Consider the following 23,887-nt stretch of genomic DNA (forward strand, 5'->3'; position numbering starts at 1 on the left):
TCAGGAAGGCATTTGGGGGCCGGGAGGGGCGCTGGGGGCCCCCACCCAAGCCCAGGCACCTCCAAGCTGGCCATGCCAGAGCCAGGAGCCCCTCCCCAAACTTACCCCACATTAAGCTCTTGCCCCCGCTCCCAAAAGAGACGCCACATCTTGAGCTATGCTGGAAAGGCCCCCCAGTGATGCCACAAACTGCTCCTCCTGCCCCTCCCAGACTACAGCTAGAAACCACTCTTGCAGAAGCAGCCAAAAAGACCAGCAGCAGCAGCAGCGGGGGGAGGAGTAGTGAGGGTCCCCTGCCCAGCCCCACAGAGCATCCTCCCCAAGCACAGCCTCAGCAGCCCCCTCCCCCCACCCAGGGCAGAGGAGGAGAGCGGGCACAGCACACCAAGGGGGCACTTACAAAGCGGGTCTCTCTGCCCACCAGGTGGGCTGGCCGGGGGGCAGCAGGAGGCTGGAAGGCAGCAGTGCCAGGGAGAGAACCAGAGAGAGAACCAGAGAGTCTGGCTGACTGACAGGCAGGATAGGCAGAGGAAAGCCCCCCCCCAACACACACCACAGCCCCCTCCACCCCCACTGCAGCACCCCTTACCTGCTGGCTGCCAGGAGAGTAGGGAGAGTCTCGCCAGGCGGCTGCCTGTTCCCCTTCCCCCGAGAGGGCCTGAAAGGGAGAGGAAGGTGAGCGGGGGGGGGGGGCAGTGGTGTTGAGGGACCCCAGGGGGGCCCAGAGAGACCGGCCCCTCCCAACCCCCAGGCAGAAGCCCCTTCCCTATGGGATCTGCCCCCTAAAAGGGGCTCTGGCGGGTCATGAATCTGCCTGATCTCCCCAGTTGGAGCCACAAACCTGCCAACACTCTTCCTCCACTCGAGCCAGCTGCCCCTCAGAGCAGCGCCAGCTCCTCTGCTGCCCCCCCCCCCGCCATGCTCAGGACACCCCTCCCTCTAGTTTTGCTCACACTAAGAAGCCCCCCTGCTGCAAAGTGCTGAAAGAGCATCTCTTCATTGGCTGAGCAATGCTGGAACTCTGCCCAAAGGCAGGGAAGGAACAGCCCCTCCGTTCCCAATGCAGCACATGTCTTCCTCTCCACAAGCTCCTAGTCCCCATGGATGCACATTATAGGATCCGACCTCCTGAACCCGCTTCCGTGCCAGCTCCCAAGTGGCTGGATCAGTCACGCAGAGAGGGAGTTGTGTCAAGATGGAACTGTGCACACTGCAGAAGCCCACCCTCTTTGGACATTTAGACACACACAGAGGTTGACAAAACTGGCACAACAAACCATGAGCACAAACTGTCAAAGCAGTGTCTGCATGTTAGTGGCCCTTCCAAGAGGGGCTCAGGGGCTCCTCTCACTGGGGCAGCCCAAATGAGCCAGACCCAAAGCAGGTTAGTAGCCAAGCAGAACAGAAGAGCAGCCCAAGGGAGGAGCAGCCCAAAGACTCTGCAGGGAGCCAAGGGAGGAAGGGGCCAGCGGGGGCCCTCCTCTCCAAGCCCACGGCCTCGTCCTCCTGCCCTGCAAAGGCCCGTCCCCACGGCAGAAGCTCGAGCTCGCCTGCCTCGTCCCCCGCTTGATTCCACTCCACACACACACACTTCCTGCATGCAGTGCAGAGCAGCTGAGCCCCCCGCAGGCAAGAGATGGGGGACGGAGAGGGTCCCAGCCCCAACGTGAGCCTTGGCTGCCTTCTCCCCCGCTGCCCAGGCATGCAGCAGAGGCACAGCACACAGCAGGCCAGGCCACAAGGCCGCTTGCCTTGGTGCAGAGGCTGGTCTTCAGAACTCCCCCCTTGCCATAGCCAAGGGGAGGCCCCCCCAGACACGCCTTGCCCTGCCGGTTGGCCAGCACAAAGGGGTTGACGCTGAAGGGGATGGGCTGCGAGTCCACCAAGCGCTCTTCCTCCTCCACCTCCGCAGTCGGCAGGGAGAGGGCAGCCCCGCTGGGGGGGGCCGGGGCAAGGCTTGCCTGGCCCAGCTCCAAGGGAGGGGGGGCCGGCGGGGGAGGCGCCCGTGGGTCCCTTTCCATGGCACCAGGAGGGACAAGCTGAGGAAGAGACACAAGAACTGTGTTTTCAGGGGCCACGGCTGGTGGGGCAGCTCCCTGCTGTGTGGCCGGGGGGGACACCCTAGATGCCTGCAGGGCCCACAGGGAGGGGGAGACAGAGACCTGCCCAGGGGTGCAGGAGGGTGTGGAGATGCCTCCCTGCAATGCGCAGACATGGCAGGCCACATGCTGGACTGGCACTCCCAGTGCCGCCACCACCACCAGCAGCAACCTCTGTGGTAACTGGCCTTGCTGCCTGGGGGGAGGGAGGCCCCCCCCCACAAACCCCGTCTTCCTTCTGGGCACAAGCCACAACCCCAAGACGCAGCCACGGAACAGCCGGGCTCTGCTGCAAACCATCCGGGACATGTTTATTTTTTAACACTGAAAGGCAGAAGGAAACTTCAGAGAAACAGAGAGGCCTCCAGCAGAAGGGGCTGGGAGTGCCCCCCCCCGCAATACCCCCTCCCCATTTGATCCCAGCAGTGGTGGAGTCTCAGGATGGGACCAGAAGGAGAGGAGGGGGCTGGGAGGCCCCATGCCTCTGCCCAGGAAGCCCCCGTGGATGCAGGGAGGGTGGCAATAAGCCCCTCTGTGTTGGCCGGGGGGAGGCAGCCAAGGGGGCGGAGGGCCAAGAAAGACCTCCATGGGGGAGACAGGCTCACCTGCTCTGCTCAGCAGGACAGAAGGGCCTCTCCCTGCCACCCTCCTTCCGAACAAACCAAGGGTCTCCGCACAGGGACCCCTGTCTGGGATGCCCATCCCCTCGTCCCCCGCCATCCCTGGCACACCCAGCCAAGGGAGGGAGCTCCTGCCCTTTGGCACCCACCGCCTGCTGCACCAGGAGTAACATGGCAGGCTGAGCAACATCCAGAGGGGCACAGCTTGCCTGCTCCCTGCCCCCCCCCCCCACGGAGGCAGGCACAGTAGCAGAGCCCTGGCCCTGACCAAGCCTGAGGAAGCATTCTCCCACTTGCTGCTGCCCACCAGCTGCCCTCTCACTTGTGCCCAGAGGAAAAGCCCTGCAGGTGCCAGGAGAAAGAGAGAGACTCACCGCTCCTGCCAGCAGCCACAGACAAAGGAAGACCCCCCCCCCCGCCCAGCCCCTTCCTCCAACGCCCACCAGGCCAGCCCAAAATAGCCCAGAGCTGGGCTGGCTCAGGAATCTCACTCAGGCAGATCAGATTTCCAGAGAAGCAAAAATGGCCCCCAAGCAGCCCACCTGCTCCCTCCTCACCCAGCCAGGCCAACTGGGTCTTGGGCAAGGGGGGGGGCAAACACCCCACTGCTCTTCATTGCTGCTGAGGGCAACCTCCAGCCCCGTCCCCCCAGAAGCAGAGTCCCCCCCTCTCAGTCTGCTGCCTGCCTCCCAGGTCACCTGGTGTTCCCATCTCTCTTCCCAACTCTGGGTGCTTCTCTGCTCGGCTTCTCTGCGCTCCCCCCCCCCCCGAGAGCCAGCCCTGAAGCCAGCAGCTGCTTCCAGGGCACAGGACCCCCCCCCCCAAGTGACAAGGTCTCCAAAGCAGCTGGGGAGACTCGCCGGGGCCCCAATCCACAAGAGCCATCGCTTGGGTTGGCTGAAGGCAGAGGGAGCAGCCGAGGCTGGTTGGGATCCAGCCCGCCCCTCGCCAAAGCCAGTGGATCCCCATCACTTACGCCACGGGTGGCTTTCTGGAGGCCGCTGTTGGGCAGCGCTGCCAAGGTGCGGTAGTCCAGCTGCAGGGGCTCAGCGCCAAGGTCCTGTGGGGAGGGGGAAGAGGGTCAGGGGGTCTCAGGAGCGTGCCCACCCAGCCCAGCCCCCTTCCTCAGGCCCTCAGCCCAGCCGCCCCTCTCACCTCGGCCTCCTCCTCCTCCTCTGCCAGGAGCTGCGTGGCCGTCTCTCGCTCCCGGCGCTTCCGCTCCTTCGCAGAGGCAGCAGGCGGGGGGCACAAGCAAAGAGAGAGCAAGAGGGGTCAGCAGCAGAACCCGCAGGGCAGGATCAGGCCCAGGGAGCCCAGAGCAGCAGCAGGCAGAGTCCCAAGCAGAACCCACAGCTTCACAGCCAGAAGCAGGGCCCAGGGGGTCCCCAGAGGGTGCTTGGCCTCTCAGCGGGGTCTGCAGCAAAGCAGGCAGCCAGGGCCAGCCAGAGGGGCCCTTCCCTTCCCAGGCTCTGCCCCGGGGGTGGGGTCTCCCCTCTAGCCAGCCTCCTCTGCTCGCCAGAGCAGCCCTCTCCCCCAGGGCAGAGGCAGCTGCATCAGCCAGGAATTTGCTCAATCCTCTTCTGAAGCCATCCCTGCCTCCTGCAGCCGGCAGTTCCCCACTTCAACTCCTGACTCTTCCCACATTCAGCTTCACTGGGTGTCCACAAGTTCGATCGTCACTTTCTCCAGGTCAGGCATCATGTTATAAACTTTTTTCAGGTCGCCTATGACCGGCTTTTTCTCTAATCCAAAAAGTCCCTGATGCTGCAACTTTTTCTTCATAGTAGTGGCACCCACACCGTGGAACAATCTCCCATCAGATGTCAAGGAAATAAACAACTACCTGACTTTTAGAAGACATCTGAAGGCAGCCCCGTTTAGGGAAGTTTTTAATGTCTGATGTTTTTTATTGTATTTTTAATGTTTTGGGGGAAACTGCCCAGAGTGGCTGGGGAATTATTATTATTATTATTATTATTATTATTACCATCCCTCCCTTGATCATGTTCATTGTCCTTTTCTGAATCTTTTCTAACTCTACAATTTTTGAGGTGAGGTGACCCCACCTGTGCAGCGGACTCTGAATGCAGTTGCATCACAGATTTGTATTATATTAATCGCAGTTTTATTTTCAATTCCTTTCCTATGAAGATTAAGAGGCAAACTTTGAAAGCAGGGAAGAGAAAACTTTAACAAGGATGATGAACACCACTGAAAGCTGGGAGAAATAACCCTTTTTTCCTGCCCCCCTAAAAACTGTCCTTTCAAAGAAAGCAAACTACAGACCCCACGGCCAGAGGCAGGTGCCGGGGAAAGGCCCTGGTCTTGGGCAAAGCTCTCGCGGGAAGGCAGGCAAGCAGGCAGGCAGGAGGCGGGCTGCTCCAGAGTCATTTGCTAGTTTCCAAATCTGGCCCCTTCTGCGGGACCCCAGCTGGAGTCACTCCCCCCGAGGCTCTTTGCTGCTCCTTCCCCTTTGCCCCCCACCCATTTCTCTCTCTCCTCTTTTCCTCCTGTGCTGGTGAATGGTTGCCTTTTCCTCCAGGCACGAAGGAGAGTGTCCCCCTGCTCTCACGTATGGAGCAGCCAAGGAAGGAAAAAGGCACCCGGCTCCTTGGAGCTCGGCTTCGCTCTGAGGACTAGCTCAGGAGTTTCCTCACAGGAACTGGCTAAGATGAAGCCTGGAGGGAATCTTGCACATCTCCATTTGGAAGTCGCTCCAAAGCACAACCAGTTGCAGCAGCTGAGGAGCTGGGGCCTTCTGCTTTCTGCTGGAAGTCCGGGCTCCAGGTGCCAGAAGGCACTCCCCAAACCCTCTGCCGGATCCCCCGGGAGGACCCAGCCTGGCCCTGAGCACCAAGATACAAGCAGCCAAAGCCCAGAGCCCAACTGCCTCCTCCAGCCTCACATCAAGGGAGGAATGAGTGTTTGATCTCCTGGCCAAACCAGGCCTCGTCTCTTGGGCCATTCCACGCCCGCATTCCTTCCCAGAGCAAATCCAGACTCCCGAGATCTCACAGAAGGAGGTTGGCCAAAGGATTCTTCCTCAGAAGGGAATATCTGAACTCAACAGGTACGGAAGAAGCCATATGCTTGGCCGGGACCCGTCTGCCTCTGCCTCGCACAGACTCACAGAGGGGGGCTTCCCTCCCTCCCTGAGTGGCCGGCACTGTGCCCACGGGGAGCCAGAGTGTGGCCACCTCACCCACCGTGGGTCCCCCTGGGAAGACCTACGGGGGCCTCCTAAAACCGCCTTGTGGTGAAGAACCTGTCTGGCGGGGGCTGGTCAAAGAGAAAAAGGCTCCCACCCCTGTCGCTGCTCCCAGAAGGAGAACGCCCAAGCCCTGAATCATGGCCAGACAAATGACAGACTCCCCCTGGTTTCCACTAGACAAAAAGGCCCATTGCTCAGAGATGGAGCAGCGCAAGCCCTGAGATTGGCAAAGGGCTGAGGAAGACTTGTGGCCCTGCTGGGGGGCCAGGCACACCAAAGGGGACGACAACACTCTGCTGAGCACAGTATCTCAGCAACGGCTGCGTCTCCCCCCCACGGAGCCAAGGAAGGCGGCACAGGCGTTATGGGAGGCCCAAGTCACCTGGCACTGCAGGCAGAGGGCATGGGCTGGGCTAGAACCAGCAGCCTCCTACGGGCAAAGGCAGGCAGGACGCTGCCCAGGCCAGGCAGATGCACTCGCAAGGCGGGAGAGGGAGACAAGAGCAGGATGAGCAGGAAGCAGAGGGAAGGTTGCCGGGACAAATGGCCACTCCCTGCCAGAGCTCTCCCCTCACCCCCGGCCCAAAGCAAAGCGCAGCTTCCAGGGGCAGAGGAGGCCTCAGCGGAGTCAGCGGTTGGGGGGAGGAGCCCAGGCCCCAAAGCAGCCCCAAAGCAGCCCCAGCAGGAGCAGGAGGGGGGAGGGAAGGGGGCTGCCAGGAGGACTGGAGGCCCCGATCCAGGCAGCCCCCTTCCCTCACCCTGGAAGGGTAGAGCAGGGCCATCACGTCTCACCACTTTCTCCGTCTCTTCCCTCTCCCACTGGGTTGTCTCCCTCACCATCTCCAACTCCTGGGGACACAAAGGAGGCAGTCAGAGCTGAGGGCACACGCCAGCCAGACTCCTCAAGGGCTTTTCTCCAGATCGGGGGGGGGGGGGATTGGCAGCCTTGCCAGAGAGAAGGGGCACCTCAGCCTGCCCTCCCCTGGGAACCACAGGCCTCACCTTCTGAAGGACGTCCAGCTCCTCCGGACTGAGGTCCCGGTCAATGGAGGAAATGCTCTCCAGGCTGTTCTTGCGCCCGATGCCGGCCGCAAAGGGGTTGGCAATGATCCCTGGAGATATCTGGGGGGCAGACGAGAGAGGTAAGGGGGGGGCTCTGGTCCCTGCCCAGCACAGAGGCAGGCAGAGGGGGTGTCTGGGGGGACACACCAGACCCATGGTGCACCTCCTCTTTAAGAAGCTGCCCTCGCCACAGGGCTTCAGCAGGAAAAGGCACTGAAGGCAGACCTCCAGTCCCTGGCCAGGGCCCCCCGCCTAGCACCCACCTCAATGGCCGCCACAGCCTTGGGGTCAAACCCGTCGCAGACCAGCACCAGAAGGGTGTCTCCCACTGCGCGCAGGATCTGGACCGCTTCCGTGTGCGTCATGCCCAGCAGGCTCTGGTGGTTCACCTCCAGGATGCGCATGCCCACCCTCAGCCGCCCGTCACGGGCTGCAGCCCCTGTGGAGCTGACCTGCACAAAGCAGAGGAGGGTGAGGAAGGAGCCGGGGGGGGGGAGGGAGGCAACCCCCACCCTCAAGGCCCTGGGAGCAGCCAGAGCTGGAGGGGCCCTGGAGGCAAAAAGGGCCTCATGGTTTGGGGAGGGGGCAGGCAGGGGGTCTTCTGCTCAAGGCTCCAGAACTCTGCTTTCCACTGCCCCCCCCCCCAACAAAATTCCTCAGAGCAACCCTGGGTGGGAGGGACGTGGTGTGGAGACACGGCTGTGGGCCCTTCCAAACACAGCTGGGACCTCTCTCCCCCACTTGGCACTAGTCAAGCACAGCAAACTTCAGCCAGGGTGGGGGGAGTGCCACCCCGTACCTTAGAGATGAAGATGCCCTCGTCCGTGGGGTCAAAGGGATTCCCCGCGTGGCCCTTGGCACCTCCTCGGATGCTGATGCCCAGTTTCTCCCCTGGCCTCTTTTCAATGCAGATCTCCTGACAGAGTGAGCAAAAGCAAGTTGGAAGGGGGGCCTCCTCCTTCCCAGTCCTGGCTGCCTCTACCTCAGCTCCAGCAGACGGGCACTGGGGAAGGCTCTTTGGGAAAGCAGGGGGTGGGCAGCAGAGGCCTTCAGGGAGGGGGCAGGAGACCCCATCCTGGGGAAGCTACGGAGGCTGCAGGCCAGAGGGGAGGGAGCTGTGGTGGGTCAGCCCAGCCACATCCCAGCGGGGCTGAAGATGCCCAATGCTGAAGAAGGCGCCTCTCCAGGGGCACAACAGCAGAGCTGCGCCCCCTACCTGCATGCCCGGGGGCGGAGGATCTCTCCGGACGACCATCCTCAGCTCCTGCGTGTTGGAGAGCAGCGCAGTCACGGCCTCCTGGTGCGTGGCGTGTCGGAGGCCAATGCCGTTCACCTCCAGGATCCGGTCTCCCACCCGCAGCCCACTGCGAGAGGCCAGGCCACGAGGAATCACCTGCCAAGGCAGCGCAGAAGAGGTTGGAAGAGCCCTGCCTGCGGCCTGGGGGGGGGGGCAAGCTGGCAGTGTCCCCAACACCTGCAGCCAGACGGGCACTTGGCCTGGCCGAGAGGCTGAAGATGTCTGCCCCCCCGCCCCCCCCAGAGGCGCTTCTGTCTGCTGATACACATATCTCTCCCTTCCTTTTGGTCTGACGTGGCTGCTGTCCCTATCCACTTTTCACAGGCAAAATCCTCAATGGTTGCAGAGGCCCGAGTACTTTTAAATCACATTCCTGTTATGGGGATTAATGGAAGGCCAACAAACGTGGACTTTGCAAGCTCTTCTGGTGCTAACAGCCTGCCCACCCCCCCCCCACCCCCCAGGAAAACTATTATACAACAGTCTGAGGGCCTGGCTGTCTCTTGGCCACTTCTGAATGCATTCCCTATCAAGGCCCATCTCAGGGGAGGCTCTCTCTGCGCCCCTGGGGGGGGGGGCCTGCAATCCACTTTTGTGTTTCATTTGAGACGGCTGCACTGAGGGGTGTTCGAACCCCTAATGGGCGGGCTGGTTCTTTCCCTGTTCTTCCTTGTTAAAATTTGCTACTAAAAATAATTTAATGAAAACAGGGGGCTCTGAGCAGAGAAAGTGGAGAATTGGGGGGGGGGGCTTCCTTGCTCTTTTGGCCTCCAAGGGGGGCTCTAGAGCACATGGAATGGCAAGATTCGCAGAGTCAACGGGTTGTGTAGTAACTCCTAGGCTTCCCAACCACGGTGTTCTCAGGGGAGGGCTCCACACACAGCCCTGCAAACTCTACCTTGGAAATGAAGACCCCCGGCTCATGGATCCCAAAGGGGTGGCTGGAGTGGTCGCTGCCGCCCACAATGCTGAGCCCCAGCGGCCCCCCCGCTTTGACCAGGATCACCTCCTGCGGGCAGAAAGCAAGAAAGCCAAGCCAGGGTCAAGAGAGGGCCTCATGGAGGAGCAGATGCCGGGACCCGACTCCAGGCCAGGGGGAGAAAGAGGCTGGAGGGACCCACATCCAAAGGGGAGCTGGCAAAAACCAGGGTGACCAGGGCACTTCCCAGGGTGGGCAGGGGCCAGACAGGAGGGACTTCCCATGCCAGCCGCTTCCCACGGGGACAGACAGGGCCCCCCGTGCCCTTCACCTACCTCCGTGGGGTACTGGCTGCTCTCCAGGCTCTGGGCGGGGTGGCTCCTGTGGGGCAGGGGCGTCTCCTCAGGTGGGCTCTCCCCGCGGGTGGGGGTCGGTGGTGGCGGAGAGTGTGCCCGCTGTGCCCGCTGCCCCAAGGGCAGGTCTTCCTCGCTGGGCTGGGGGGCGGCGGTGGGGGCAGCGGGCACAGCCTCTCTCTCTACCAGCAGCGCAATGGTGGGGGAGGCGGCGGTAAGCAGCGCTACGGCCTGATCATGCCTGGCTTCCGTCATGTCTACCCCATTGATCTAGAACGGCCCCAAACCAGCGTCAAAGGGGGAGGCAGGGAGGGCACGCACACAGGGCCCCCAATCCCAGGCCTGGGACCAGAGGCAAGGGACCCCAGCCTCGGCAGGCGGAGGGGGGCTGGGAGGGCAAGGCGTGGTCTCAAGGCAAACAACAGCTCAGGACAGGGGGCCAAGGAGCGCAAGCTCTTTTCCTGCCCTCGTCCCCAAAGAAAGGGGGGGGGGGAGAAGAGGTGGGGGGCAAAGTGTACATCACCCAGCAGAGGGCAGAGGAGAGAGAGGGAGGCAGACAGACAGGCAGACGGAAGCCAGCACTGACGAGGCCGTCTCGGGGCTTACCCCCCCATCCTCTCTCATCATGGCTGCTGAGCAGAGATCGGCTGCGCCTCGGGAGGGGGCAGAGAAACAGGCCACAAGGAGGAAGAGGAAGAGGAGCAGCAGGAGAGGGAGGGGAGGGAGGGAAAGAGCTTCAGAACAAAATGGCTGGCCCCCCCCACCCGCCGTGCCCACCCACCCGGAGTTCCAGAAAGGTGACTCCAACATCACCCCCTCCAAAACACAGCCCACTTCCCCCCTGGCTAGACTCAGCCCCACCCTGAACGGGCAAGCAGGGGGGACCCCAGAGCCCCCTGGAGGAACCTTGCCTGGTCCTCAGGAAGCCCCCCCCAAGAGAGTCCACTCACCAAGATGACCCTGTCACCCACACAGAGGGTCCCGTCCCGATGGGCTGCGCCCCCCTCTGCAATCCGTGAGATGAAGATCCCCTGGGGGGAAAGGAAAGTCAGGGCCCCTCCCTGCAGAGCCCCCTGCTCCTCTGTCCCCAGGCAGGGCAAGGGCCCCTCTGTCCCTCCGTCCCGGGAGCATGAAGTGCCCCCGTCAGCGAGGAGCCAGGAATAAGCGCAGAGGCCGGGATCGGGTGTCGCCGAAGCCCTGCCAGGCGGCTGCCGGCCAAAGAGAGACGGTCCCCCTCCCTCCCAAACCTCCCTCCCTCCCCTCCTAACCGTGTCCCCCGGCCGGTAGGGTGTGGAGCCCTTGCCGCCAGCGATGCTGAAGCCCAGTCCCCGCTCGTTGCGCATGAGGCAGGTGGAGAGGCGCTCCGTCAGGGGGGCTCCCTCCGGCCTCTCTGGGAAGCGCAGGCCCACCCCCCGCCGCTCCCGGGGGCTGTAGTCGTCCTCCGGCCGCAGGGGGGTCACCGTGACGGCGTTCTCCGGCTCCACCATCCTCTCCCGCAGAACCGTCATGGAGACCGTGGTGCCCGAGCCACGCAGAGCCTCCACCGCCACATGGTGCTCCGCGCACTGCAGAGGCACCCCGTTCACCTGCCGGGGCGCAAAAGAGGGGGCTGGCTCAGGCAAGCGCCCGGCCAGAGACCGGCTGCAGAGGGCCCCCCGGCCCCCTCCAGAGAGCCCCAAGGGGAGCCTGGCACTGCTTTGGTAGGCAGGCAGGCAGGCAGGCAGCTCCCTCCCATGGCAGTCTGGCAAGGGCCATCTTCTCCTCCCCCTCTGCAGGGCAACGCAGAAGCAAATGCCCACCTAGAGCTGCGAGGGAGCCTGGGCCGCTGCTGGCAATTCCAGCATGTACTTATTCTGACTGGTGACTCAGGCCCCAGGCAGGCAGGCAGAGACCAGCCACGGGCCGGAGGCCAAGGGAGACGCCATGGGACCTGGGGGGCAGCCTGGCCTGGAAGGGGCTGAGCAAGGCCTTCTATGCCCAGGACAGGGCCTGCCAAAAAGGGGATGGCAGGAGGGAGCAGCTGGCCCTGGGTTTATGCAGATGTCTCCTCCCCAACCCACCTAAGGGGGCTCAATGACTCACCTCCAGGAGCTTGTCCCCCACCCGCACCCCTGCCTGGGCAGCCGGACCCTCCTCAGAGACGCGGGAGATGAAGATGCCCTGCAAAGAGAGGGGAGCAGTCAGGGGGGGCTTCCTGGGCAGGGGCAGCTCAGCAGCCTGACTCGGCTCCCCGAGTCAGCCACTCCAGCCAAAACGGCCACTCCTTTCCCTGCCCCACAGCTGCCCCAGGTCAAGGGGACCCCCAAACCCCAAGTGGAAAGACTCCCTGTTGCAGCTGCCCGTACCTCATCGTCTCCCTTGTAGGGGGTGGAGCCTTTGCCCCCCGCAATGCTGATGCCCAGCCCCCCCGTCTGCCGCACAATGCTCAGGGTCAGCTGGAAGCAAAAGGGGGCAAGGTTAGGGGAGACACAGCAGCAAAGACAAACGGAGCGAGGGGGGGCACCATGGACCAGGGTCTGAGCCCATAATGAGGGATGAGGAAGCAGCCCCCCAAGCATCTCCTTTGGGTGCCCACAAGACCTGCAATCCACCCCTGGACCAAGTGGCCAATTCACCACCAGGGCCACCTATGTGGGAGGGGGCTCCCATACGTCTCACCAGATCCCAGGTCCCCTGAAATATCTCCCACTGCCAGCCATTCACCCCCCACCCCCCCTTGCCTGAAGAGGAGAAATCTGTGTCTGTCTTGCAGCGCAAGGCCAACGGAGACCCTCAGGGGGCCCATCACCCAGGACAGACCTGAGATGCTCTTGCTTTTCTCCACCCCACCAGCTCTGCTATGGGGGGGGGGGTCCCTTGCTTTTGCCAAGAAAAGGCCACAGAGCAAGTGCTCAGGCCCCAAGACAGCCGGGGGGTAATGCCAAAGCCCTCCGGCTAGCGTGGCAGAGCCTTGTGCAAAGAGGGTTGGGGGAAGCCTCTGGCCACATTCTGGGCAAGCAAGGTGCGCTCCCCCTTGGTACAAACCAGGCGGCCCTTGAACACTTTCCACCCACCCCTCGGACTCCCCACCCCAGCAGGCAAGAGGCGTGAGCAGAGGTCCAGCAGGCCAAAAGCTCACGGAGGGAGCCAAGCAGGGTATGTGCGTGTGCCCCTATGGCAGGGGGTGCCCAGGGGAGAAAAGGCCCTGGAGGCGTCTGAGGGCCCCCCCCCCCACTCAAGCAGAGGGGCATGGGGGCCGAGAGGCGGCCTCAGGGGACAGAGCAGCAGCAGCAGCAGCCAGGCATTTGCCAAACCTGCCAGAGCCAAGCTGGGCTGACTTTAGCAGCCCAAAGTGCTCAGGGGAGATGGGGCCCAGTGGCAGCTCTGCCTCCTCTGGCGGGGACCCTGAAGACCCCCTGGAGAGGGAGGCCCTGGGGCAAGGCATCTCCCCAGCCCCCTCCTCTCTGGGGGGCTCAGGGGCCCTGGCTGCGCTGAGGCTGCTCTGCTGAGGAGAAGCAGCTGTGGAGTCTCTTTCTGGGCTTGCCAAAGGCCTCTGGCAGGGACACCTCTATCCAGGACGGAGTGTGCCAGGCACCAGCACTTTCAAGGAAAGCACCCCCCCCCCCCGGAGCATTTGGGCTGGCTCGGGGGGCTGGGAGGGCTGCCCCAGACTCCTGCTGGGGAGAAGAGAGCTCGTCTCAGGCCAAAGCACCAGTCTGCAGCCAAGATAGCCCTCAGTTGCCCAGGTGCCAGGCTCCACAGCCAGCTGCCTCCTCTCCTCACCTTTCTCCCTCATAGGCATGGACTAAAGCCCCGCATCACCCCCCCCCCCAAAGTTCAGGTGTGGGAAGACAAGAGGGGAGGAGAGAAGCTGCCACCACAGTGCAGAGAGGGGCAGCCCCTGCAAGCCCCAGGGAAAGGGGGTGGGGGAGAGACGTGGGGGGAGGCAGTACAGACCTCTTCCTCCTCAATGCGAGCAGGCTCAATCAGCAGATTATTGGCTTGGTCAAACGACACCCCCTGTTAGGACAGGAACCAGCAGAGAGGCATGCGGATTAGTGGGGGGGAGGGCCGGGTGGACCGCCACCGGGGGGGGGGGACACAGACAGAGGGAGGGAGGGAGAGGCAGAGGGGCAGGCCCCACCCGAGCATCCAGGAGCCCCAGCACCAGAGAGAGAGAGAGAGAGAGAGAGAGAGAGAGTGCTGCCCCCCAGCTCCCTACCTTGACGGAGGAGGGTGGGGCAGGGGCAGCCCCATCCTGGGCTTGGTCTCCATCCCACCTGGCCTCCTCCTCCTCCTCCTCCTCCTCTTCTTCGTCCTCCTCCACGGGGGCGGCCTCCTTCTCCTGGGGCCCCCCCTCAGCACTCAGCCCCTGCAAAAGGGCCACCACTGCCTCTGGCCGGGGCAGCTGGGCGATCCTGAAGTGCTTCTTGTAGTGGGGGGTGTCTTTGCGGATGAGCCGCTGCTTCCCTGCTGGGAACGGGTGCTCTTCCTCCGCCTCCTCTTCCTCCTCGCTGCGCACCAGCGTGTCTTCTGCAAAGTGCACCGTGGGCTGCAGGGAAAACACCCCCATCGGGGGGGGGGCTCTCAATACAAGCAGGTCAGGCAGCCTCTTCTGCAGGTACCTATCTCCCTCCCCTCCGTAAGAAAAGACTACTGGATTGGCCCACAGGGGAACCCCAACCAGGTGCCTCGTGGGGACAGCTGCAAGCTGGACCTGAGCGCCACAGCCCCTCTGCCCCCTCCAGCCCCTGGCCTTCAGCAGCAGGGCTGCCTCCGGCTGGGGGGACTGAGCAGAGCCATCCTGGCTGCCAGCCCCCAGAGCCTCCTCCGGCCGGAGCCTCGTTTGAAACCCTCTAGGCTGGTGCTTTCCCTGGCTCCTGTGGGAGAGAGTTCCATAGTTGAACGATGTGCTTCGTGAAGAAGTTCTTCCTTTTATCCGTCCTGAACCTTCCAACTCTGGCTTCACTGCATGTCCCCCAGTTCCAGTGTAGTGAGAGGGAGGAAAACTGCCCTCTCTCCATTTCTCCATTCCAGACCTGTTTTCATAAACGTCTACCATGGCCCCTCTGATTTGCCTTTTCATAGGAGAATTGCTTCACCCCCCCGATCCTTGGGGTGCCCCTTTCTGACCTTGGCCATCTCTACAATATCCCTTTTGAGGTGAGCTGTGTCCGCCTGGGTGTGTTGGGGCGGCTGGGAGCCCTCTTGCTCTCTGGGGCGAAGGCCTGGCAGGGCTTCTCACGTGGCTGCCAGCTCTCTGCCATTGCAAGGCCTGCCATCTTTGCTGGGCTCTTCTGCACACAAATTTGGGGGTCTGCCAAACAGGCAAGCCTCTCCCTTCTGAAGAGAGAGGGGAACCCAAGGAGCCCTCATTGAGCCGTCCTGCCCCTTGCGGGGCTGAGGTGCAGATTTAAAAACAGCACACCCCCCATTTCTACTGAGCTCAGCCTGCTCTGAGTGCCCTGGGGGAGAGGGAGGCCCCCACTTCTGCCATTAAACAAACCTGAGGAACAGAGAGCGCCTTAATCTCAAATCCCAGAGATTAGTTTCCTACCATGGGTCAGGCCAAAGGGCCCCCCTCTAGTCCAGCCAGCCAGGTGCCCCCTACTCAGCCCCCCCCCCCCCAGTACCAGCATTCAGAATGAGACAGCCCCAACGGCGGAGGCAGAACAAAGCGGCTTTGCTGAGCCAATTCAGGGAGAAGAGGGTTCTCAATGGCTCCTGGCCAGGATGGCCTGCTCTGCCTCCATGGGCAGAGGCAGCAATGGGCCTGAATGCCTCTGGCTGGGAACCACAGGAGGCGAGAACTGCTCTTGCGCTCGACTCTGGTCCACTGGCTTCCCATAATGGGCAGCTGGTTGGCCACTGTGAGAGCAGGACGAGATGGGCCCCTGGCCTGGTCCAGCAGGTTCTTACTACGGTCTTACTAGCACGACCCTCCTGCAATGTCAAGCTCCATTGTTCAGCAGTGCACCCTGCACAGCCTCCCAGTGACGCAAGACCCTGCTGCTGCAGGACACCGGAAAGGCCTCTGAAGGACGCAGATCCCACAGGGGCCACATGGAACCTCCACAGCCTGGATTCAAGGAGTGTCTGGGGGAAGCCACTGGGCAGGTGAAGTTCTGTCCTTTGAGGAGGGTCTTCAGCCTGGCCCAGTGGGGCTCTCCTTTCACTTTCCCAACCTGCTTTCTGGTGCTGACCAGCCCCTGCACAACCTCTCTGGGGGTCTCCCCATCAGCACCACCAGATGTACTCCATCACCTGCTCTGCCTTGTGCCAACAGATTTTCCTCAGTTAAGTTTCTTTTGAAACTGCAGGTGCAACACCCTTAAATGAAGCCCCCAAGCTCCCCCCCCCTCGATCCTCTTGGGATCCTCTGCTCCAAGGCAGCACTCAAAGCCCCCTCCCAGGGAGCTGGCCTGGGCTGCGGCCAAGCCTGTTTCAAGCAGCCCAGGGCTAACGGCAGGTGGGGCGTCTCCAGGGGCACAGGGGCAGCCCCAAGCACCAGGCAGCAAGGGTTGCCCTCTGGTCTCACTCCACCACATCCAATGCATCTGGCTTGGATTATTATTATTTATGTCTTAAATATGTTTTTATTGCCTAATCACTTGTTTGCCACTGTGGGTCCTTGAGAGGAATGGGGGTGCCCTACATTAAAACTGGTTTAAATTAAACTGAGGAGTTTTTCTTGCACATAAGTATTCACAAAGGCAGCAAGACACTCCTCCGCGGCCCCTGGGCCAACATGTGAAATAAATCCAGAGTGCAAGGCTTTCCGTGGCTCCCTTGACTCCCCCCGCCCCCTCCGCCTCTTGCTCTGGCTATTTGGACACGGCAAAACAGGGTTCATAGAACTGAAGGGTTGGGAGGAACCCCAAGGCTCATCCAATCCAGCCCCTTGCAGTGCAAAACACTCACAAGCAAGAAAGATGCCTTGCCACTGAATTCACACAGCAAAAACATTTAATGAGGGTCCTCCATACACAGCCAAGTGAAAGAAAAATTCCTCAACGTGGCAGCAACATGCCCAACGAGTGATGATGCCACCTCCTGCCACCCTGCCATCTTCTGTGTAGAACAGAACCCCATCCATTGGCCTGGCCTCCCCAGCCCCTAAGAAGCGGAGTCCCTTCATGGTGCCAACAGCCTTCCTGTTCCCCAGGAGGGGTCCTGGATGTGCCCTTCACCAGGCAGGAGGCGGGCAGATCGCCCTCCCCCAGCCCCTTGGCCAAAGGCTGCCCTGTGGGACAAATGGGGCTGCAGGGACCTAGGGAACAGCCCTGCCCCCACTTCCTAACATGGCCACCAACACCATGGCATCCTTGGGCAGCCCCCCCTCCATCCTCTCACAGCCCAGCAGGCTCTCTCTTCTTCCCTTCCTCAGCCGGGCTCAGCTCCCCACTCCCTGCTGCTGCTGCTTCCCAGAACAAGGCAGGGTCCGACTTTGGCCCAAGACGTTGCCACAGAAGAAGCTCCCAGAGGCTCACTGTACCTCATTGTACTCCAGCTCCTCCTCCTCCTCAGGGCCTGCTGGGGCTTCCTCCACAGCCACCCCGGCCTCCTGCTGTTGGCGCCGCCGCCAGCCTTCCTGCTCCTGCTCCTCCTGCCGCTCAGGGGCCCTCACTGCCTCTTCTGGCCTTGAGGTCTCCCGCAGGTGCTTGGCTGCTGCTGCTGCCACCGCCGCCTCCTGGCAGCTGGCAGAGATGGTGCTGCTGGAGACCCGTGAGTCTTCACTGCGGTTGGAGGTGGCACTCAGCCTCTTCTCCTGAGGGGCAGGATGCGGAACGAGTCAGCGAGGGCACAAGACAGCTGCACTGCCTGGCACCCAGCGCCTGAGCCCCTGTGCAGGATGGGCCTGCCGCCCCAAAGGCCACAGCTGGGCCAGGTCAGGCCACCCCCCTTGCCCCATTCAGAGCCCTCCAGCCCTAGATGGGCCTGCAGCAAGTCTGCAGAAGGGGCTCATGTCACCAGCTCCACCACTGCAAACCTGAGCCCGGTCTTGGCTGGGGAGGGCGGGGTATAAATAACAATTTATTATTATTATTATTATTAAACCTCCCTCCGAGGAAGCCTTGTCCAGGCCCACTGCCCGGTCCCGCTCTGTGCCTCCCTCTCCCCCTCCTGCAACATTTTATATGATGGACACTGCCCAGAGCCCACCCCACGCCCCCTCACCTCTGAACTGGAAGAATCCCGCTGGGTGTCCAGTTTGGCAGCAGATGCCTCGCTGCGGCGCCCTTCCATCACCTTCTTCATGGACTTCAGCTCACTTGGGTGGGGAGTTGCCCTTCGCTGCAGGCCCTGTGAGCAGGAGCGGGGTTAGAGGTGGGGCAAAACTCCCCCACCACCTACAGGCCCCCAAGCAACTGCAGAGGCCAGGCTCAGCTGCAGCAGCAGCAGCAGCAGCAGCGACAGGGCAAACACAGGACAGAGGTGTCAGGGCTCACTTGCCCTCCTCCCCCATTTCCCAGCTCCCAGGAGGACCCACACAAGGCAGGAGCACAAGCCCAGCCAGCCTGACAGGCCAAGAGCAGCCCTGCAGAGCCCCCCACTCCCACTCTGGGCTCCAGGAGGACAGGGCAGGTGATGGGCACCCCCAGCTCCCAACCCCACAGCCACATCTGACAGCCCAATCCAGGCTTGGGGAGGACAGTCCTTCAGCAGGGAAACGGCCCCCATCTCCGCCCACTTACCCTCCTCTCGGCCCCTGGCTCCTCATCCTCATCCAACTTGGGCTCGTCCACAAACTGGATCACGCTGACGCGGTTGAGGTTGGTGTCCATCCAGCTGTCGTCCAGGCTGTTCTGCAGGTTCTCTGCGGGATGAGAGCAGAGTCAGGGACCCTGTTGCAGGCGGGACGGCCCCAGCCAGGAGGGTCTCCACCCAGCCCAGGCAAGAAGCCCCCCCCCCCCCCGAGCAAGCCTGGCCGGGGGGTGGGGCAGGGAGCAGCATTTACCCAGGCTGGGCGACGGCTGCTGAGGGAGGAGGTAGCAGGTGAGCACTTTCTCCCCGGTCTTCTCGTCATCCTCCGCCTGGAACTTGAGCATCGGCTGGGACTGGTTCTCTGCCAGCCAGAGCGCCTTCAGGTTGAGATTGGTCAGGGCAAAGGGCAGGTGCTGCAGCCTGAGCCAGGAGGAGGAAGGGAAGAAGGATGAGGTCCCCTACCAAGAAGGCCCAGCCCTCCAAAGGGCTCACGGGAACCTGGCCCAGCTCCCTCTCTCCCTCTGCGCCTGCTTCCTTCCAAGGGACCCTGCACTGAGCCCACCGTGCAAGATCCAGAGAAGAGTCTGCAAAAGGGAGAGGACCACAAGAGGAGCCATCTCTTGCAAGCTTTTCTAAGCCACCTTTCAAGACAACAGGTTTCCAGCAACATGCAATTTCATTTCGCCTGGCACCTTCATTCTACACCTTTAGGCGCCAGGCAAAAACATTACATTTTAACCAGGCCTTTGGTTGATTGGATTGACATCCTATGCCCTTTTAAAATGTGAGGGTTTCGTGGGGGGGGTATTGGTTTGTTGTTGTTGTTTTGATTATGTATTTTGTGGTTTTATATTGCGATTTTATTCTGTGAACAAGCTCTGAGACCTTTGGTTTTAAGGCGGTATATAATTCAAGAAATGAGTAAAATAAAATAAAATTCTAACGCTACCACCACAAATAGAACAACCACTTTAAAGTAAAGCAGCCATAGTAAAATACGATTCAAGACACAAGGCTCGACTGTTGACTATCCATGCGTTTCTTGAGACTCTCAAGGGAGGTTAGTGAGAGGAGACTTCCTGACTCTGCTTCCAGAAGAACTGATTTTCTATACATTGAAGGATTATATCCAGTACATTTCCACCAGTATTCCTGGCAGATATGTTAGGCTAACCAATCTGTAATACCCCAGAGCCCCTCTTTTGTCCTTAACCCCCCCCCCAAGAGGTGTTGCTACACCGGCTACTTTCCAGGCCTCATGTGTGGAGGCTGATCTGAGGGTCAAGTTCCTTTTTACCATTAGCAAACCAGCAATTTCACATTTGAGCTCTTGAGCAATGGCTGGTGAGTTCTTGAAAGGCAAAATGGGACTTCTGGGAGACTGCTCAGTACTTGCCAAGACCAGCAAAAGCAGAATCAGGACAAGAGAAAAACAGCCCTCCACCCCCCCCCCCACACACACGGGAGAGGAAGAGAGGATCTTCTGCATGGCCATTGACTCTGCTCACACCTCCTCCTTTGCAACTGCAGAGTCCAGCTAGCATCTGGCCAAGGAGCCCACAGGTGAAGCAACCCCCAGAGCAGAGGCCCAAAAGAGACATCTGTCTGCACACCTTCAGGGTGCCCCCCCTGCCAAGAGGGGAGGAGGAACTCTGAGGCTGTGGGACCCGACTTGTGCAGCTGTTTTGCCAGTGAGGCATGCCTGCTTATCGCCTTTCTGGCACCTGGCAAAGTTTTCCATTTGCCCTGGCCTTTGAGTTCTGATAATACTTTATGACCGGTCTTTGTATTGTAGGTGAGAGATGGGGTGGAAATTGTGGGTGGAATTCAGTGGGGCTCTGGGACCAGCATTTGTGCAGCACAAGTGCTGCTGCCCCTCTTGCCCCAGCCCCCTGAGCCCACTGGTAGGTGGGACAGAGGGAGAGGCGAGGGCATGCAAGGTTATTCACAAGGGAACAGGCTGAAGGAATGGAAGTTCTGGACTCTTAAAATCTCTTCCCCCCTATAGCAGGCAGGAGTAGGGAACATTCGGGGGGGGGTGAGGGGAGGCCCCAGATGCTGTGGGTCTCCTGCCCCCAGCACGGCCCGTCAGGGATGATGCTGAGGGTGATGGTGATGCAGCCGAGGCCTCAAGGGCCTGCTCCCCCCCCCCAGGCCTGGCCACAGAGCGGCAGAGCTTCCTCTCTGTCCCAGCCCAAGGCACCGATGCGCAGCTGAGAGCCCAGAGGCCCAGCACACCCCGCGCACTCGCTCACCTGTTGCCAGCCACGTCCAGCACGTGCAGCTCCACGGTGCCGGCCAGCTCAGGAGGCAGGAACTCCAGGCAGTTGTCCCGCAGGGAGAGCACGTTGAGGCTGCTGCAGCCCCCAATCTCGGGGGGAAGCGCCATCAGCCGGTTCCGGTCCACATTCAGGTTGGTCAGCTTGGTGAGCTTCCCCAGCGCCTTGGGCAGCATCTGAGAAAAAGCCTCCGGAGTCAGAAAGGGGAATCCCAGCTCACAGGGCACCCAAGGAACACCCAAGGAACCCCTGGGGCCACCCCCGGCCAAGACCCCAGGGAGAAAAGCCACTCACCGTCAGCATGTTCTCTGTCAGGATGAGCTCTGACAGGTTTTCACAGTCCCCAATGGCCTCCGTCACCTCCCCCAGCCGGTTCTGGTCCACTTTCAGGATGGAGAGCTGCTTCAGCTGGCCTGGGCAAAGGGCAAGAGCGCCATGGGCCACACACACACACACACACACACACACCCAGACAAGGAGCATGGGGAGGTCCAGGCACAGATGCAAATCCAGCTTCCCACTGGCACATCCCAAACAATTCTGCATACCAACTGGCTATTCCAACTTTTGCTAACAGCTAATCACTTCTAACAGCTTTAGCAAAAGTGACGCGGTGTGCTGCTTGCCAAAGAGAGAACCCGACACCTTTTGCACGAGTTAGAAACCAGGGGAGGCCCAGCAGTGCCTGGGGAGGGCAGCGTCTCTCCAGCAGATGAGGAGAAAAGGCCCCCTGAGGACGTCTCAGAGAACTGAGGGAGGACGCAGGATCACCCAGGCTGGTCTGCCAAAGGGGTCTCTCTGCTGAGTGACTCTTCTGCAAGAGCAGCCCCCCCCCCCGTTTCTCTTTTAGTCTCCTCTGCACTGTCTCTCCCCACTCCCCAGTCATTCCATTGGTGGGAGCCAAATCATCAGCTGAGCAACATCACTGGGTGCAGCGCAAAGGGAGAACATTGGATGGTCTCAATACTGGATGGTGCCTCCTCCAGGCAGGGCCCAGCACAGTGGGGGGGCTTGCCAACCCCAGGTCCACAGGATCCACCCAATAACCACCTGGCACGTGGCCTCCCGTGCCAGACGTGTAATACTGGGCCTCAAAGACAGGTACCGTATTTTTCTGTGTATAAGACGACCCCTATTTTTTTAAAACCCAAAATTAAGTTGCTTAACTTCTTTGGGGGGGTGGGGGAGGTCACTTCCACCAATCGCTCACCCGCCTGCCCGCCACTGCCGATCACTTGCCACAGCCACTGCCAATCGCACACCTCACCGCAGCTGCCAATTGTCTGCCTGCTCGCCGCCATCAACAGCCACCTGCCCACTTGCTGCAGCCGCCAATCACCTGCCCAACTGCCACTGTCAATCTCCTGCTTGCTGCTGCCATTACTTGCACATCCCCCCTCTGCATTCACTATCCATGTATAAGACAACACCCAATTTCTGCCCACATTTTTTTAAGCAAAAAGCATCATCTTATACATGGGGAAATACGGTATGTTCCTCCTGCCACCTCAACTACTGAGAAGTGTAGCCAGCCCGGTTTAAAGAGAAAAGCAACCTGCTGCGCCTGAGCTGCTTTTTGCTTCCTGAGTCAGATTTGTGTGCCCTCTCCCCACAGCACCCCCGCCCAAGAGTAGGTAACTCTTCCCATGTTCCCCAGGAGGTGCCCACTTCCCAATGCCCCCCCCCCCGTGGCCCCACAACCACCCGACTCACCAATCCCATCCGGAACGGACTCCAGCAGGTTCTGCGAGAGCAGCAGGTCTGTCAGGGCCACCAGCCCACTGACCTCGCCCGGCAGCTGCTCCAGCTTGTTCTCAGAAACATCCAGGCACACCAGGCGGCGCAGATTGCCCAGCTCCTGCGAGGGAAGACCGGCAGGGTGGGCGGGCGGAGTCCTGCAAGGACTGATGGATGCCTGCCCCGCGGGGCCCTTCCTCTCCCCCTCCCCAAGGGCCCAGCTAGGCTCCTCCAGCCTGTCTGCTGCCTCCCTGTCTTTTGCTTTGCCTAGCAAAGCCCCGTGAAAACCCTCTTTCCCGCTTCTGTGGTTCCGGCTTCCTTGCCACGGCAAGACATGCAGGGAAAGCCTCCTTGAGGCCAGGGGGCCAAGGCGCTGGAGTCACTTGCAGAACGCCAGGTTCTTCTGTGTGTGGTGCCATCCGCCTGCTGTCCTGGTTCCATTTTCAGGGTTCACCTCAGAACGGAAGTGTTGGCTTGCTTGCTTGCCTGCTTTTCCAAGTGCCTTTTAGGACAGCAAAGACAACCCCCCCCCAACCCAGAACATGGCCCGGCCGGGGGCTTGGTGGGGGCACTCACTGGGGGCAGCGATGACAGCTGGTTCCTGTCCAGCCACAGCTCCCGCAGATTCGGCAGCGCGCCCAGTGTGTCCGGCTGCGGATGAGACAGAGCAAGCGGTCACTCAGGAGGGCGGCTGCTCAGGACGCCCTGCTGCGCCCGGCATAGAGGCTGCCCTCCAACTTGGGGGCCCCTCCCTGAGTTGAGGGAGGGGAGGGTCTGGTGGGAGGAGGCAGCCAGTTCACAAAAACAAAATGAGATGAGGAGGGAACAGCAGGATGCTTCTACAGTCCCGAGTGCAGGTGCAGGCGAAACTCCCATCCCAAGGGCCATGTTCCCGCTTGGGCAACCTTCTGGGGGCCACGTGCCACTAATGGGTGGGGCCGCAGGAAAAAGCCCGCAGAGCCAAAGATGAGACTCTTCCTCCCATCCCAGAGGCCACAGCAATGCCAGATCCATCTCTCTCCAGCCAAGCAAGCAAGGAGCCAAGGAAGAGCACTCGAGAAGGGAATGGAGCGTGGCCTGGAGGGGCATGGCCTGGAAGAGCCCAGAGGACCAGGCAAAAGCAGCCTGGAGGGTAGCATTCAGCCCCCCAGTGGGAGGCTCCAGGAAGGAAGGAGGGGAGACCCAAGTTCCCACACCCCACAGCACTCACCAGCACCTCCAGGTCGTTGCCCCCAAGGTCCAGTTGCTCTAATTTGACCAGGAAGGAGAGGGAACTGCAAGGCAGAGAAGGTGCTCAGTCAGGGGGCTGGGAGTCCTGGGCACCAAGAGGGAGGGGCGGCAAAGAATCGACGCCCCCCTCCAAAAAAAACTCCAAGAAGGTGCTGAAAGCTGGAGTGCCGAGCGATCCTCAGGCTGCCCGCTTCCAGAAGTGCTGGTCCTCCACTTAAGGGGGTCACCCACCCCCACTGCCCAGCAGAGGCAGGCAAGAAGGCAGACACCCCCCCCCAAGACAAACTGGGGGCCAAGCTTGCACACACTCACGCAGGGAGAGACTTGAGCAGGTTCTCGCGCAGCTCCAAGGTCACCAGGTTGGCTAAACTGCAAGAGAAAAGAGGGAGGTTGGC

General features: G+C 61.1%; 1 protein-coding gene across 30 annotated transcripts in view; it reads right to left on the minus strand.

The window, feature by feature from the left end:
• Nucleotides 1-23,887, minus strand: part of SCRIB (scribble planar cell polarity protein) — a 51,178-nt gene that overhangs the window by 13,177 nt on the left and 14,114 nt on the right. For 8 of the 30 annotated variants that reach the window (XM_083448912.1, XM_083448909.1, XM_083448917.1 and 5 more), the window contains exons 5-32: nt 23,805-23,861; nt 23,473-23,536; nt 22,839-22,913; nt 22,239-22,383; nt 20,820-20,938; nt 20,502-20,701; nt 18,500-18,666; nt 18,237-18,358; nt 17,719-17,844; nt 17,036-17,308; nt 13,763-14,092; nt 13,498-13,560; nt 11,907-11,996; nt 11,644-11,721; nt 10,830-11,147; nt 10,512-10,592; nt 9,544-9,831; nt 9,188-9,298; nt 8,209-8,385; nt 7,792-7,908; nt 7,256-7,444; nt 6,933-7,052; nt 6,723-6,779; nt 3,875-3,940; nt 3,696-3,779; nt 1,752-2,039; nt 590-658; nt 401-451 (exon numbers count right to left, since the gene is read on the minus strand). In XM_083448912.1, coding sequence (XP_083305038.1) covers nt 401-451; nt 590-658; nt 1,752-2,039; nt 3,696-3,779; nt 3,875-3,940; nt 6,723-6,779; nt 6,933-7,052; nt 7,256-7,444; nt 7,792-7,908; nt 8,209-8,385; nt 9,188-9,298; nt 9,544-9,831; nt 10,512-10,592; nt 10,830-11,147; nt 11,644-11,721; nt 11,907-11,996; nt 13,498-13,560; nt 13,763-14,092; nt 17,036-17,308; nt 17,719-17,844; nt 18,237-18,358; nt 18,500-18,666; nt 20,502-20,701; nt 20,820-20,938; nt 22,239-22,383; nt 22,839-22,913; nt 23,473-23,536; nt 23,805-23,861 — 3,925 coding nt within the window. The remainder of the gene's footprint in view (nt 1-400; nt 452-589; nt 659-1,751; nt 2,040-3,695; nt 3,780-3,874; nt 3,941-6,722; nt 6,780-6,932; nt 7,053-7,255; nt 7,445-7,791; nt 7,909-8,208; nt 8,386-9,187; nt 9,299-9,543; nt 9,832-10,511; nt 10,593-10,829; nt 11,148-11,643; nt 11,722-11,906; nt 11,997-13,497; nt 13,561-13,762; nt 14,093-17,035; nt 17,309-17,718; nt 17,845-18,236; nt 18,359-18,499; nt 18,667-20,501; nt 20,702-20,819; nt 20,939-22,238; nt 22,384-22,838; nt 22,914-23,472; nt 23,537-23,804; nt 23,862-23,887) is intronic. The other 22 variants (XM_083448915.1, XM_083448908.1, XM_083448911.1 and 19 more) reach the window with 14 other exon arrangements.

This window comes from Podarcis tiliguerta (assembly GCF_965153285.1).
Source record: "Podarcis tiliguerta genome assembly, chromosome: 7".
NCBI classification, from domain to species: domain Eukaryota; kingdom Metazoa; phylum Chordata; class Lepidosauria; order Squamata; family Lacertidae; genus Podarcis; species Podarcis tiliguerta.